The sequence below is a fragment of the Urocampus carinirostris genome, chromosome 2, assembly GCF_059441175.1.
Source record: "Urocampus carinirostris isolate Australia breed hairy pipefish chromosome 2, RoL_Ucar_1.0, whole genome shotgun sequence".
Classification (NCBI taxonomy): domain Eukaryota; kingdom Metazoa; phylum Chordata; class Actinopteri; order Syngnathiformes; family Syngnathidae; genus Urocampus; species Urocampus carinirostris.
In genome coordinates, this window is record NC_142350.1 from 64,565,155 (window position 1) to 64,580,433 (window position 15,279).

The 15,279-nt window shown below is 41.5% G+C and overlaps 1 protein-coding gene across 4 annotated transcripts in view; it reads left to right on the forward strand.

The window, feature by feature from the left end:
• znf385d (zinc finger protein 385D) overlaps nt 1-15,279 on the forward strand; it is a 166,155-nt gene that overhangs the window by 128,852 nt on the left and 22,024 nt on the right. For all 4 annotated transcript variants that reach the window (XM_088327506.1, XM_088327507.1, XM_088327508.1 and 1 more), the window contains exon 4: nt 744-864. In XM_088327506.1, the coding sequence (XP_088183632.1) occupies nt 744-864 (121 nt within the window). The remainder of the gene's footprint in view (nt 1-743; nt 865-15,279) is intronic.

The window sequence follows — 15,279 nt, forward strand, 5'->3', positions numbered from 1 at the left end:
AAACTATCAGTTTAACTCAAAATCACAAAATCCCCCGAAATTTTCCTCCTCTCTGTTGGGGTAAAAGACGCGCGGCTTCCTCCTTCCACCTCCTTTAAGTCAGACGTAATTTCTGCTTCTTGTCAAAAGCTTACAAGATTTACGAACTTTCTGCTTTCCGGCCAAATCTTTCACTATTTGCGGCTTGTAATCTGCAGAATTTGATTTTCTTTTCGGTGGCATTTTGTTCGGTTTCACATTTCAAGTTGTGGAATGTGGATAATAACTAATGATAAGTATGTAGACATCTGGTGAAGGTCGTGAGATGACGTTGTTGCAAGATGTCACAAGCTGATATGCTGATGGAGCCGGGGAAGACGACCTTCACGAGATATCTTGACTTAATTTGAGAACACTATAACAGTCTGGAACTTTGAACATGTCACGAATGCAATAAAGCGCGTTCCCTTTTTGTCATATCTCCTCTCTGCGTATAGTTTCGGGCGACGCCCAACGACGTTCTCTCCAAAATTTGCATGTCACCAAGATGCAAACTGGCATTGCACACTTGATTTGAGGGACTCTGCCCCAAGTAAACCCTAAGCTGCGTACTTCAGCCGAATTGCACACCGCTGAAGTACGCACGGCTTTGGGTTTTGGCAGGTTCGGGTTTATCTACACGCGACTCGGGTCGGGTTAGGCTGAATTCTTTAAGCCCGATCTTACCTCTAACTCAATCCCTCTTCTGTTTGTTCTCCTGACAGAACCAAGCGTTGGCCCACTACAAGGGCACCAAACACGCTAGGAAGCTAAAAGCTATGGATTCTCCCAAAAGCAAGCTCAAGGGGACACGGTCTGCCAAGGAACCCAAGGCAGACAAGAAAGGTCGGTCGAAAGCTCTTTCTCTTCTTGTGATGTCGAAATTGAGCAGTTTTGCTATGTGGTACTGTGAATAAGAAACTCTGAAATTGATGTGTAATGTAATCAGTGACGTATGGTAAGGTTCCTGTCTGGGAAGGCACAGTAACATTTAAAAATCGATTAACCAATATGTTGTCCATCATTTGATTGGCCGAGCAAGAAAGCAATATATAAACTGTAGCATGGAAAAAATATATATATTATCTGTCATGATTACTGATGCGGGGCACCTGGATCTGCTCCGTCCTCCAGCCGCTGATTGGCTGCTGACCTCTTTTTAAACCCCCGCCTTCCTGTCGACAATCGTCAGATTGTCTGCGAACCTTCGCTACATGCTAGGCAAGCTTTTGTGACTTCTGACTTGTAAAAGCATCAATAGTAATCCTACCATTATGAAATAAGTCCATGCAACAACAAAAAATTTACTGGGTGGTTTGACTTGCTGTTAGCCTGCTAATGCTATCACAAATTCTATTGTTTGCCGAATCAGATTCCTTGGTCTCACAATTGCCCTCTGCCATGAGGCAAGCGAATTGCACGCCTCACTTTGGCTCTGCAGACGCTCAGCACAGTAGTACGTTAGAGAATCATTGTACTAATAATATTTTTAATATTATTTGAAAATTCTGATATTTTGAATAGGAAAATTTAAAAAATGTTAAGGTATATGAAACAAAACTTTAATGCTGAATAGATATTACCATCCATCCATCATCTCCAAACAGAACAGCAGCTTCAGCGACAGACTGCTTTCACAGTCTTGTTCCACGGACAGACTGAGGAGATCATTTCTTCCTCATGCCATGAGGCTCTTTAACTCCACCTGTGGGAGTAAAAGCCCACATTAAACCCTACCCCCACATTTGCATATTACTCTATTTTTATACAGTGTGTATTTTTCGTAGCAAATAAATACTTTATGTCAACACGTTATATTGGGTATTTTTGTATTCTATATATTTTATTTTATTATTTTATTTTTCAACACATCTATCTATCTATCCATCCATCCATCCATCCATCCATTGATAAAGTTAAAACTTATATAAACTCTATGTTGGCAGAATTAAACAAATAAAAACAAGCATTAAGGTAAATAAAATGTATTAGCATTGTCCGGTGGCCCATCGGCCACCACACTCGCCCCGGCCAGGGCTCCGGCCCCACTACTCGCCCCCGTGTGTCTAGTTAACTTTATTCACACAGGAAACAGATAAATACACCGGAAATGCAACTTCAAAATAAAAGAGTACAAAACTGATAAACGTACAAGAGATGCAATTAGACTGATTATTGAAACGTTACTTCGTTGTGTGTGTGTGAAAGATTGTCTTTATATTTAGGAATATAAAAACAAGTTATATTCACACAGTGAATTCTGAGAAATGTTACTACCAAAACGACCAACCTATCACCATCCATCCATCCATCCATCTATCTATCTATCTATCTATCTATCTATCTATCTATCTATCTATCTATCTATCTATCTATCTATCTATCTATCTATCTATCTATCTATCTATCTATCTATCTATCTATCTATCTATCTATCTATCTATCTATCTATCTATCTGTCTATCTGTCTGTCTGTCTGTCTGTCTGTCTGTCTGTCTGTCTGTCTGTCTGTCTGTCTGTCTGTCTGTCTGTCTGTCCGTCCGTCCGTCCGTCAAAAACTACATTCATGAAAATAAAAAATGATATAAATATGATGGGTTTTTTTTTTACTTAGCAAGAGGCTCACCTGAAGGGAGCTGACATGCTTGTCTGCCATCTTGCTGCTATGGGTACCCCCAAAGACCAAAAATCATGACAGAAAAATGGTCCGGTGTGATTACTTACAGTATCTGTAGTTTGAAGTCTTCCTTGAGCCTTTCAGCACTCATTTTTGGTTGCACTACAAGTCAAGTCATGTTTATTTTTGACGCCCTTAATCACAAAGAGTCTCAAAGGGCTGCACAGACCACAGATTATTGCAAACCACAGACTATTGTGACACCATCCCCTGATCTAAAACCTACATTAGGGCAACTAATACACAGATATTGTATACAGCGACATCTATGTGCATGTATCTTTGATATTTGCTTCTTGACTTGTAAATGAGCGTATTCATAATTGATGCCACTTCCATTTACTACACCATAGTCATAGCACTGTTGCCAGGTGGTTCTTAAATCCATTGATCTCAACCAGGTGTCAGACAGAAACTAAAAAGACTCAAAAACAATAACAACGCTATTCCCAACTGATCACGGATTAAAAGTTTGGGTGTGAAGTTGATATTTTTTTAAAGGAAGCTGGGAAACTTTTTTATTTGTGACAAATGCTAGCACACAACTTGTTTGCTAACCAGTGTTGGGCATGTGACTGAAAAATGCTAGTTACAAGCACTGGTTACTTCATTTAAAACGTGACTCAGTAACCCCCTAATTACACCGAAAAAAAACATGGCGCGTTACCCCGAAAGTACCCTACGTAGTTGCAAATTACCACGTGTGTTCGTGGTAATAGAAGCTGACCCCCTAAACTGCTTTTCCTACATTTCTTTCTTTTCTTTTTTTTCTGGCTCTTTTCTAAATTTTTCCTTCTTTTTTTCTCTTCCTTTTGCTTCTTTCTTTCTCAGCTTTTCACTACTTTTTCATTTTTCTTCTTTTTTGTTCTATTCCCCCCTTCTTTTAAGTCATTTTGTGCATAGTTTTACATAATATTTGGTCATGTTGGGATTAAAGAATCAAAAACAACCTGAAGAGCCGTTTAGGACCCGAAAGAACGTGTCCCAAATGCAATAAAGCGCGTTCCCTTTTTGTCATATCTCCTCTCTGCGTATATTTTGGGGCGACGCCCGACGACGTTCTCTCCAAAATTCACTGCACTGCACACTTGATATGAGGGACTCTGTCCCAAGAAAACGCCAAGCTGCATACTTCAGCCGAATTGCACACCGAATTGTTTGCTTTTACTGAGCCGAGCCGAAGAAGCCGGTTCTCGACAAACTCTACTGACTTTACTCAACTTCGTTCTACTTCGACTCGACTTCAAAATACCGCATTTAGGACACAACGTCGGGGAAACTCGTGTATTTTTACCTTCACGCACTGTAACTTTGACTCAAGTCGCTTCTTAATTAATTTTCAGCCCTCATTTTTGTGCGCTGGCTAGATTTTTTTGTGCGCTGAGAATGTTAGAGGGAACACTGGTTGGGACCCATAGATTTTTGAGCATGCGAGTCCCCGGGACCCATCACTTTTCAGAGGTAAAATGAACACTGCATTACCTAACAGCGTTATTCCAAATACTGAACCTGTAACCTACAAGTTGCTTACACCACAAACAGCAGCTTTTTCTCACAATATTGTAAACTTCTCACGCACAAGGCGTCAACGCAGCGACCTTCTCGGCCGAAGTAGCGCTCATTAATCATCCTGAAAGACGACTGCGCATTCTTGCAGCCGCCTGACTTTACCCACAATGCCGCGGTGTCACCTGCTAATGAATATTAATACCTGCCATTTTGTTTTGTACATGACATATTTTTTTTGACCAATATACCTGAGGAAAACTCACTTACTTAATTCGGTGTGACCACTGCAGCTGTCCTATTTACAGGGTTGGGTAGGGTTACTTTAACTGGATTACCGTAAATTCCGGACTATAGAGCGCACCTGATTATAAGCCGCACCCACCACATTTTAAGGGTAAAACCGATTTTGTACTTACACAAGCCGCACCTGTATATAAGCCGCATGCGCCCACATTAAAACATGTAACACAAACACAAAATTAACCCAAACCCGAATTCAAGTCCCGCGATTGAAACTAAATGTCCTTCATTAAAGTGCACAGCCCAAAATTCACATCCAGCAAAATGAACAGAAAATGATACCGGTACTTAAGGTTTGATGCAGACCTGCAGAGTCCGGGTACCCGTTGAAACTAATCCAAGGGAAAAAAGTCTATATTTCCAAAGGTAGGGGTCGGAAAAATATTTATCCACTATTGTCCGCCGCGACAACAGGTCTCACTCACCTTTACCCCACTTCCCGTCAGCCCGCCTTTGCTCCGCCCCTCTTTTTTAATCCGCAAAATATATCAGAAAAAGTGTCTCAAATAAATACATCACAAAAATATACAGGTGCAAATACATATTATACATCGGTTACACATATTTACAGAGAAAGACGGTACACCGAGAGAGTTTTCAAAGCTTTAATTATAATATCATAACTTTGATCCCAAACCGTGCCTGTGAAGGGTAGCAAAACGCTACTAGCAACACGCTTGAAACACAGTAAACGGATCTGTTAAAAAAAAAGCATACTGAACTTGCAGAAACCACGGTAAACCGTCCTCATCTTCCTTCTTATAACTGACGTCGTCAAAGTCGTCTTCCTTCAGTATGGGAAAGAGACTTTGTCATATAGACGTCGTCCCACGCTCTCTTATTCAAAAACACGCTAGTAACACGCTCGCAAAATGAACTTTACGTGCAGTAGCTCTGTTTCCTTCTTTATCGGACTGATCGTTTGCTTTTACCTTGAAAGCTACGTCATGTGCCTTTCTTTTTGCAATTTGCATGATGAGGATATGTCTACGCTAATTTAATTTGTGCACAAGCTAAGAAGTTGCAGTCTTCCTCGGCGCATATATTCCACCGGTCCAAGTCTTAACTTTTGTACTCGAGCGCCGCTGGCGGCTCTTAGAAGAATTACATAAATTGGCCGCGTCACTGAATAAGCCGCAGAGTTGAAGGTTTGGGAAAAAAGTAGCGGCTTATAGTCTGGAATTTACGGTACTTTCAATGACTTTTGGATTACTCCAATACCAAATATGCTAATAAAAGACAAAAGAAACTAAAAATGAATAAAATGAATAAATTTTGTGCAGGCTTGGGGAGTAACGGAATACATGGAACGGCAAAAATGATGTTGGCAAGCTGTTTGGATTTATTTTCATTTTATGTTAGTTTTGCCGGAGATCAAAGCCAGGAGAGAAAGCTTACCATGTGTTGTGAGTCATCATTTTATTTATATTGAGTTTCTTTTGTCTTTTATTTGCATATTTGGTATTGGAGTAATCCAAAAGTCATTGAAAGTACCGTAAATTCCAGACTATAAGCCGCTACTTTTTTCCCAAAGTAATCCAGTTAAAGTAACCCTACCCAACCCTGCCTATTTATGATCCAAGTTTGTAATAATGTAGGATAAAAAAAAGTGTGCAGGGACGAAAAGATTAGAGTTTTGTTCTGCAACATTTTTTAACTTCCTTAATCTCGGTGAGGATTCTGAGAAGTAATCGACAGCTGGATTCCCTCTGAGGGTATTTCCAAGAATGTGTGTGCACATGTGTTTGGGTGTGTTTAGTTAAGTAGTATTAAAATGTTTCATGTGTCACCAATGGACAAATTGCAGTCTTCACATTCCTCCTTAGTTCAGTTGAGGACGTAATACTCCGATTATTTTAAAGTAATTTTATAAAAATGAATGTAATATTGTCAAGGCAATACAAGTTGTGTGTATTTGTGTACTGCAAGGAGTCTCAATGTCAGAACCAGAACAGATACAGAACCCAATCGCGTGACGTTCTCACACAAGCCTTTCATTTTACGGGAAATGGGGAGTCATGCATGTTAGGAAGCCGGTCTGGCGTGGAAGGACAGGAAGCCAGAGACCGACGAGACCGATTCCAATTGCCCGAGTTGATATCGGACAGGTGGGGTCAATACCGGACAGGAAAAGCCAAGCAGGATAGATAACGAATAAGGATATCGAAAGTAAACAGGTAAAACTAGACGGGAACAAAAACTGGAGAAAATAACAACGGGACAAAAACAGACGGAAACAAAACTGGAACCCGAAATTAAACAGGAGAAAAATGAACGGGAACAATACCAGGGAGACAGGACCGAGTCAGAACCCGCGTCTTGTGGGGCAGAAGTTCGTTAGACGGGCTGACAACCGAAGCAAAAGAGCACGGAGATTTATATAGACAGAAATCCAATCTCTCAATGAGCCGCAGCTGGTGCCACACGGGCGGGGCCAATTGGGCACCATGGCAACCGTGACACACACGGGCGGGGCCAATTGGGCACCATGGCAACCGTGACACACACGGGCGGGGCCAGTTGAGCTCCATGGCAACGATGAACCCGAAAGGTCTATACAGACTATTATTACACCATCCCCTGATCTGAAACCTACAGGAGGGCAAGGAAAAACTCAAAAACCTGAACATGAAGAAAATGAAAAAAAACGGCTGACAATAGATGTTACAAGGTTCATCCACAGACAAAACACAGATCTTCAACATGAAGAACAAAATGTCCAGTTGACAGCTTCCTGTTCCAAAATCTTGATTGATGCAGCAGGTTCTAGATGATAGCATATGTAAGGTCCAAGTGCCAGTATGATGGACAAAATATGTGTCACGGCGCCCAATTGACCCCGCCCGTGTGGCGCCAGCTGCAGTCTGTTGACAGATTGCCTCCCTGTCAGTATTTAAACTCTGTCCTGTCAGTCCCCTTTTGTCGGTCTGCGGATCTCTGTTTTTATACGGGAAGCCCTTTTTCGCCTGTCCCGTGTTTCGCTCCCGTCTGTTTCCCGGCTTCGACCCGTTTTTTTTTTTTCTTTATCTTGACCACCTCTATTCTCCTCTACTGGCTCTTGACTCGTTGCTGATCTCGACCACGTTTTTTGCTCTCTTGTCCCGGCTACTGACCTTTGTTTTCCGTCCCCGACACCGCCATCGTTCGCCACGGAAGATCCACTTCCGTGTTCAGAGCGACCTGCTTTCCGCGTCCAGCAATCGCCGGATCGTGAGCGCAAACCTTTCCCTTCCTTCAATAAAACTTGTGGTAACGATACGCGAGTGGGTCCTGTTTCCGTTCTGGTCCTGACAGCATGAGGTCAAAATCACTAATTAGCTGTAGAATATGAGGGTGTTTCAAACCTAGATTTAGACAGTTCCACTGCGGTTGCAGATCGAATCTCAGGGGGCAGAGAATTCCACAGCACCGGAGCCCAAATAGACAACGCTCGCTAACCTGCGGATTTCTTCTTGGCTCTTGGAATCACTAGTAGAACAAGTCCATGCAACTATTTGTATAATACCAACAGAGCCTTAAAATCACATCTTAAACTGACAAGGAGCCAGTGCAGGTCAGCTAAAATAGGGGCAATATGACTTTCTTGTCTTGGTTAAAAGCCTTGTACCAGCTGAAGGTTCTTGATTTTGGACTTAGGGAGACCGGAGAGTAGTGCATTACAGTAATCGAGATGGGAGGTAACAAACGCGCGAATTATAATCTCTGCATCCGACTGAGACAGCATAGGACGAATTTTAGCAATGTTGGAAGATGGAAGAAAGCGGTTGTAGTAATTTTCTTCACATGTGTTTGAAAGGACAGATCGGGGTCAAATATGACCACAAAAAACTTGATTTGAAACAAACCTAAATCTCATTCAGTGTATGGCCCCCACCAGGGTTGGGTAGGGTTACTTTAACTTGATTACTTTCAATTACTTTTGGATGACTCCAATACCAAATATGTTAATAAAAGACAAAAGAAACTAAATATAAATAAAATGATGACTCACAACACGTGGTAAGCTTTCTCTCCTGGCTTTGATCTCTTTGATCTCCGGCAAAACAAACATAAAATGTGACAGAAACAAAATGAGAATAAATCCCAACAGCTTGCCAACATCATTTTTGCCATTCCATGTATTCTGTCACCAAGCCTGCACAAAATTGAGTCATTTTATTCATATTTAGTTTCTTTTGTCTTTTATTAGCATATTTGGTATTGGAGTAATCCAAAAGTCATTGAAAGTAATCAAGTTAAAGTAACCCTACCCAACCCTGGCCCCCAAAATGTAAATAATTTGAACATTTTGTTGGAATCAATTTTGAAGACAATTTTGAATAAAAACACCCTAATCTATTTACTGACAATACAATGAGTAAATAGATAAAACAGTGATTCACCAATGACACCAAAATCAGCAGCAGAGCGGCGCAGTGGTTATCGCGTGTGCGGCACAGTTCTGAGGTCATGAGATCAAATCTTCCTGTGTGGAGTTTGCATGTTCTCCCCGTGCTTGCGGGAGTTTCCTCCAGGCACTCCGATTTCCTCCCACATTCCAAAGACATGCATTTCAGGTCGATTGGCCGGTCCAAAATTGTCCCTAGGTGTGAATGAGCGAGCGAGTTGTCTGTCCCTGTGTGCCCTGTGATTGGCTGACAACCAGTTCAGGGTGTCCCCTGCCCACTGCCCGAAAATGGCTGGGATGGGCTCCAGCACCCCCTGTGACCCTACTGAGGATAAGCGGTGCAGATATTGGACGGGTGATCAAATTTTTTCTTTACCCAATATCATCTGACCATTTCCACCCTTCCGTATTGAAAGAGGAATCCAAAAACAAAAATAAGACGGCAATGATTGAATGAGCATTGGGCTATAGAAGAAGCATATCGATATTCTGCCTAGGGGGGTGGGTTTGGAGGGGGTTTGACAGGCCAGCATGATGCTTTTAAGTTGCGATGGCGTGTAATGAAAGGCCACTGTTTGAATGAAAAGCTTTACTCCCTTCACAAAGCTAATCACATCTGGGGGGGGCAGCCATTGGATCCGAAAAAAGGCGGAAACAAAGGTTCACGACGTCCTTTCTCTCATTCTCCTTCTCATTATTGTCATTAAAGTCATTTTACTTTGTTTTTTTTTCCAAATCCACACTACCATTCAACAGTAAAGGTTCCCTTAAAAATGTCCATCCTTATACAAAAGCAAAGTATGAAGGATATCATTACTTTTTCAAATAAATCCATCATCTGGATTTTTTTCAATTGTCTCACACTATTTTTAACGTTTTGTTTCCGTTTTGCAAGTGTTTTACAATTTTCCAAACTATTAATACTTGTAACCAGCTCGGTGGCCTTGGGGGTATGGCGCCCGCCCCGAGACTGGGAGGTTGTGGTTCGGTCCTAAGACTTAAACATTGGTACCCGTTGCCTCCCTGCTTGGCGTTCAGCATTAGGGGTTGGAATTGGGGGGTTTGGTCACCTAATGACTCCCAACACCTCAGTTGGGTTGAGCGAGGGGGCTGGGAACCCCCTCCTCTGTATCAATCTCCCAAAAATAGTCAGAAATGACTCTGTGGTATACCCCACAGCCATATCTCCCTAGTGGGAGGTGGCTAGAGTCATTTCTGACTATTTTTGGGAGATTGATACAGAATAAACTTATACATATATATATATATATATATATATATATATATATATATATATATATATATATATATATATATATCATTAATTCCTGTGGATTTTTTAATTTTTAGTTTAAACTTCGGTGGACACTCAAAATAAGGAACCAGAACAGGATCAGGACCCAAATACGTGACGGTTCTCACACAAGCCTTTTATTTTACAGGAAATGGGGAGTCATAGACGTTAGGCAGCAGTCTTGCGTGGAATGATAGGAAGCCAGAGGCCGACGAGATCAATACCAATTGCCCGAGCAGATATCAGACAGATGGGGTCGATACCGGACAGGACGGGACAGACAGGATTTATATCAAAACAGGATTTCGAATATAAACAGGACAAACTAGACGGGAACGAAACTGGAAACCAATATTAAACAACGGGACCGACAGGATTGATATCAAAACAGGATACCGAAATTAAACAGGACAAACTAGACGAGAACAAAACTGGAAACCGATATTAAATAGGACAAAATAAACCGACGAGATCAATACCAATTGCCCGAGCAGATATCAGACAGTTGGGGTCGATACTGGACAGGACGGGACAGACAGGATTGATATCAAAACAGGATTTCGAAAATAAACAGGACAAACTAGACGGGAACGAAACTGGAAACCAATATTAAACAACGGGACCGACAGGATTGATATCAAAACAGGATACCGAAATTAAACAGGACAAACTAGACGAGAACAAAACTGGAAACCGATATTAAATAGGACAAAATAAACCAACGAGATCAATACCAATTGCCCGAGCAGATATCGGACAGATGGGGTCGATACCGGACAGGACGGGACAGACAGGATTTATATCAAAACAGGATTTCGAAAATAAACAGGACAAACTAGACGGGAACAAAACTGGAAACCAATATTAAACAACGGGACCGACAGGATTGATATCAAAACAGGATATCGAAATGAAAAAGGACAAACTAGACGGGAACAAAACTGGAAACCGATATTAAACAGGACAAAATAAACTGGAACAATACCAGACAGTAAATACCAACAGGAAACAGGACCGAGTCAAAACCCAGGTCATGCGTGGCAGAGGTTCGTTGACGGACTGACAAAGGAAGAGTGAGAGCACTGAGCTTAAATAAACGGAAAGCCAATCTGTCATCGAGCCGCAGCAGGCACCACACGGGCGGAGCCAATTGGGCGCCATGGCAACCGTGACAGAAGACATCAATGAGGTCAGGGAGAGAAGCCTTCAGTCAAGAAAGTTCTACCTGTTATATAAGGGGTAGACACAGTTTGTACTGATTGATTTAGAATTAAACATGACAAATTAGACGAGAACAAAACTGGAAACCGATATTAAACAGGACAAAATAAACTGGAACAATACCAGACAGTAAATACCAGACAGGAAACAGGACCGAGTCAAAACCCAGGTCGTGCGTGGCAGAGGTTCGTTGACGGACTGACAAAGGAAGAGTGAGAGCACTGAACTTAAATAGACGGAAAGCCAATCTGTCATCGAGCCGCAGCTGGCACCACACGGGCGGGGCCAATTGGGCGCCATGGCAACCGTGACAGAAGACATCAATGAGGTCAGGGAGAGAAGCCTTTAGTCAAGAAAGCTCTACCTGTTATAAAGGGTGTGGAGATCAAAGAACATGTCTGATATAACAAACAGAATAAACTTATCAGCATTAGAGGAAAGTATCTATATTCTCCCTATTCCTTTTCTTGATTCTCTCCTGCATTGAACCGTTTATTGAAGGAGGGCCCCATTCTCTTATCTGAGCTCTCACCTTGTGGCGTCCTCATCCTCGTCCTGGTTTGACTTTAAGGTCGACTCACTTTTCATCGGACTCATTTCTTTTGTTACTTCCTGTGAGATCGATGGGAGTCGTTAGCGCCATTAGCGATAGCCCGATGACTTGCCTATCTGCCGGGTCACGGATACCAAATAGCGTAACCTTACTAAAACTAAATTACTTTTTGCGGCCATTTTGTGATTGGACGCAGACTTTAATGGAATAGCCAAGTCCTACTGTAATTATTTTCGATTAGAATAGAATGGAATTGTCTTTATTGTCATTGATACCAACGTTGTGGTATGCAATGAAATGAGACATGGCACTACAGGATGAAACGTAATTAAAGAGTAAAATAAAGACTATCGGGATGAATAGGTAAAGAAAAATCACAACCTAGTGCTTAGACACCTAGCCTAAATTATAGTGATAATACAATGAAAAATAATAGTGCATTGTAGCAATATTGCAATAACAATTAGCAGCAGTAATTAAAAAAAAAGACAATATAATTCACAAGGTTTGTGTGTGTTTCATTTTGTGTGCAGCAATATATATATTTTTACAGTTTCATTTGTATGCAATAATATGTATTTATTCCACAGTTTCATTTACCAAAAACAAAAAAAACAACAAAAAAATAAATAAATAGAATAAGTTTTGCGTGCCCATTTAGGGTGGTGACGGCCTTTGGAAGAAGCTGTCTCTGGGCCTGGGAGTTTTGAAGGACCTGTAGTGGCACAGGCCATAGATGTGGAGGCAGGGGTGGGAACTCTCTTTTATAATGTTAATGGATCAAGCCAGCAATGTCTTCTGGACTGGGCAGAGTGCAGCAGATGATCTTTTGGGCTGTGTTGATTAGTCTATGTATGTTTTCGCGTCATGAAAACAACACACAGTTAAATTACCCCAGGAAAAACATGCTAATAAGATTTAGAAGGGCCCGCCTCAGGTAAAGCATGAACCCAGTTGCCATTACTTTTCAAGCTAAAGTTAAATACACCAGACCACGCCCAAAAACACCACTTGTGTTTCATCAAGAAATGACTTAAATTAAATCAGATTAAAGGAAGTTTGCTACAAACTCTCAAGAACAAAATTGGCATGCCACAGTCCAACAAAATTTCTGAAGTAAAATATAATTATAGAAATATGTCAGTATTGAAAAGGTCACAAGGCTGTAGCAATGGCTTCTAGACTGGGCAGAGTGCAGCAGATGATCTTTTGGGCTGTGTTGATTAGTCTCTGTATGTTTTCGCGTCATAAAAAACAATACACAGTTAAATTACCCCAGGAAAAATATGTACCGGATATAGAACAATACGATTTAGAAGGGCCCGCCTCGGGTAAAGCCTGAACCCAGTTGCCATTACTTTTCTAAGCCACAGGCTCCTCTAGCCCATCCAATCAATGTCCCACTGTCATCTATGTTTGTCATTCTGCTGTTTGCGAAAATATATCTCATCTCATCAGCTGCACTGCTTATCCTCAGTAGGGTCGCGGGGGTGCTGGAGCCCATCCCAGCTATCATCGGGCAGTGTGCAGGGGACACCCTGAACTGGTTGCCAGCCAATCGCAGGGTACACGACAACTCACTCGCTCATTCACACCTAGGGACAATTTGGACCGGCCAATTCACCTGAAATGCATGTTTTTGGAATGTGGGAGGAAACCGGAGTGCCCAGAGGAAACCCACGCAAGCACGGGGAGAACATACAAACTCCGCACAGGAAGTCTGGAGCTGGATTCGAACCCACGCAGGAGGTTCCCATGACTTGAACTGTGCCGCACATGCCGCACACGCTGCCCCGAAAAATATATATAAAATATAAAATATGTTGTAACTTATTTGTGAATTTTTGTCGCTGCTTAATGTTGTTGCGCTACTTGTTATTGCACTATTTATACAACTCAGGCAGCCATCATTATTTTCTAGTTATTTAAAGCTATTATCGCATGATGACAAATTGCTGCCCTACTTACGAACGAGATTCCGGTTCCAGACGATTGTTCGTAAGTTGGATTTGTCCGTAAGTTGCTTAAGTGCTATATTTTGTATGTTTAAGGTTTATATAAGTATGTTTAAGGCTTGTATATTTAAGATGTATTGTTTTGTACTAAAAATAAACATTTAATAAAATAACATGCTCTATAAAGATAAATAAATATAAGTTCAACTTACTTTTGGAAAATGAGCTGCAACACTTAGGTGACTTCCTCCTCTGTGTTAAAAAGTGGCCGAAAAAAAGCGATCCAACCATTTTCTCAACCGCATCAAGCTTTCTTATTCCACTTTCATTTCAAAAGAAACAGCTCACCTCTTCTTTACACTTTACACCAACCATATTGGATAGATGCATGAGATATTAAACAAAAAAAATGTTAATAAGTTCCTAGCGCACTGGAGATACAGTATAGAACACACGAAATAGGGGTCGAAGCTGGCTGAGCTCTTACAGCGCCACCACACGCCGGTAGTGGCGGAAAGAAGCACTACAGCACTGTCCTGTACTCGGAAAAAATCTGACTTACAGCAATGTCCTGATATTTTTCCACATCCCGAAAATAATGTCGTAAGTAGTGGAGTGTCTGTAATTTGGAATATTGATAAATCCCTCGGCAAAAAAATAAGAAATAACTGAGGCGGTCTTCATACCTTCGATGCATAAAATATAAAAATCGTAAAATAAATTTAGTGGTTTTGTTTTTGCATAAGGTTAACAATTTGTGTTCAAATAACCATTCTTTCGAAGGGTTTCACAATACCTGCAGATTGTCACGGTTGCCATGGCGCCCATTTGGCCCCGCCCGTGTGGCGCCAGCTGCGGCTCACTGACAGATTGGCTTTCCGTCTTTTTAAGCTCAGTGCGCTCTCTCTTACTTTGTCAGTACGTCAAACGAACTTCTGACCTGGGTTTTGTCTCGGTCCTGTCCCTGTTAGTATTTCCTGTACGGTATTGTTCCCGTTTAATTTGTCCTGTTTATTATTTTCTTCAGTTTTCATTCCCGTTTAGTTTGTCCTGTTTATTTTCCTGATTCAATCCTGTCTGTCCGGCCCTGTCCGGTATCGACCCCATCTGTCCGATATCTGCTCGGGCAATTGCAATCGATCTCGTCGGTCTCTGGCTTCCTGTCTTTCCACGCCAGACCGCTGCCTAACGTTCATGACTCCCCATTTCCCGTAAAATAAAAAGCTTGTGTGAGAACGTCACACGTTTGGGTCCTGATCCTGTTCTGGTTCTTGACATAAATAATGCAAAATTAGATTTAATTTCACTTTTAATAACCTTTTTTTTCTGTTTTTGTTTTGATTTTCACAAAGCGTTATCGTGACA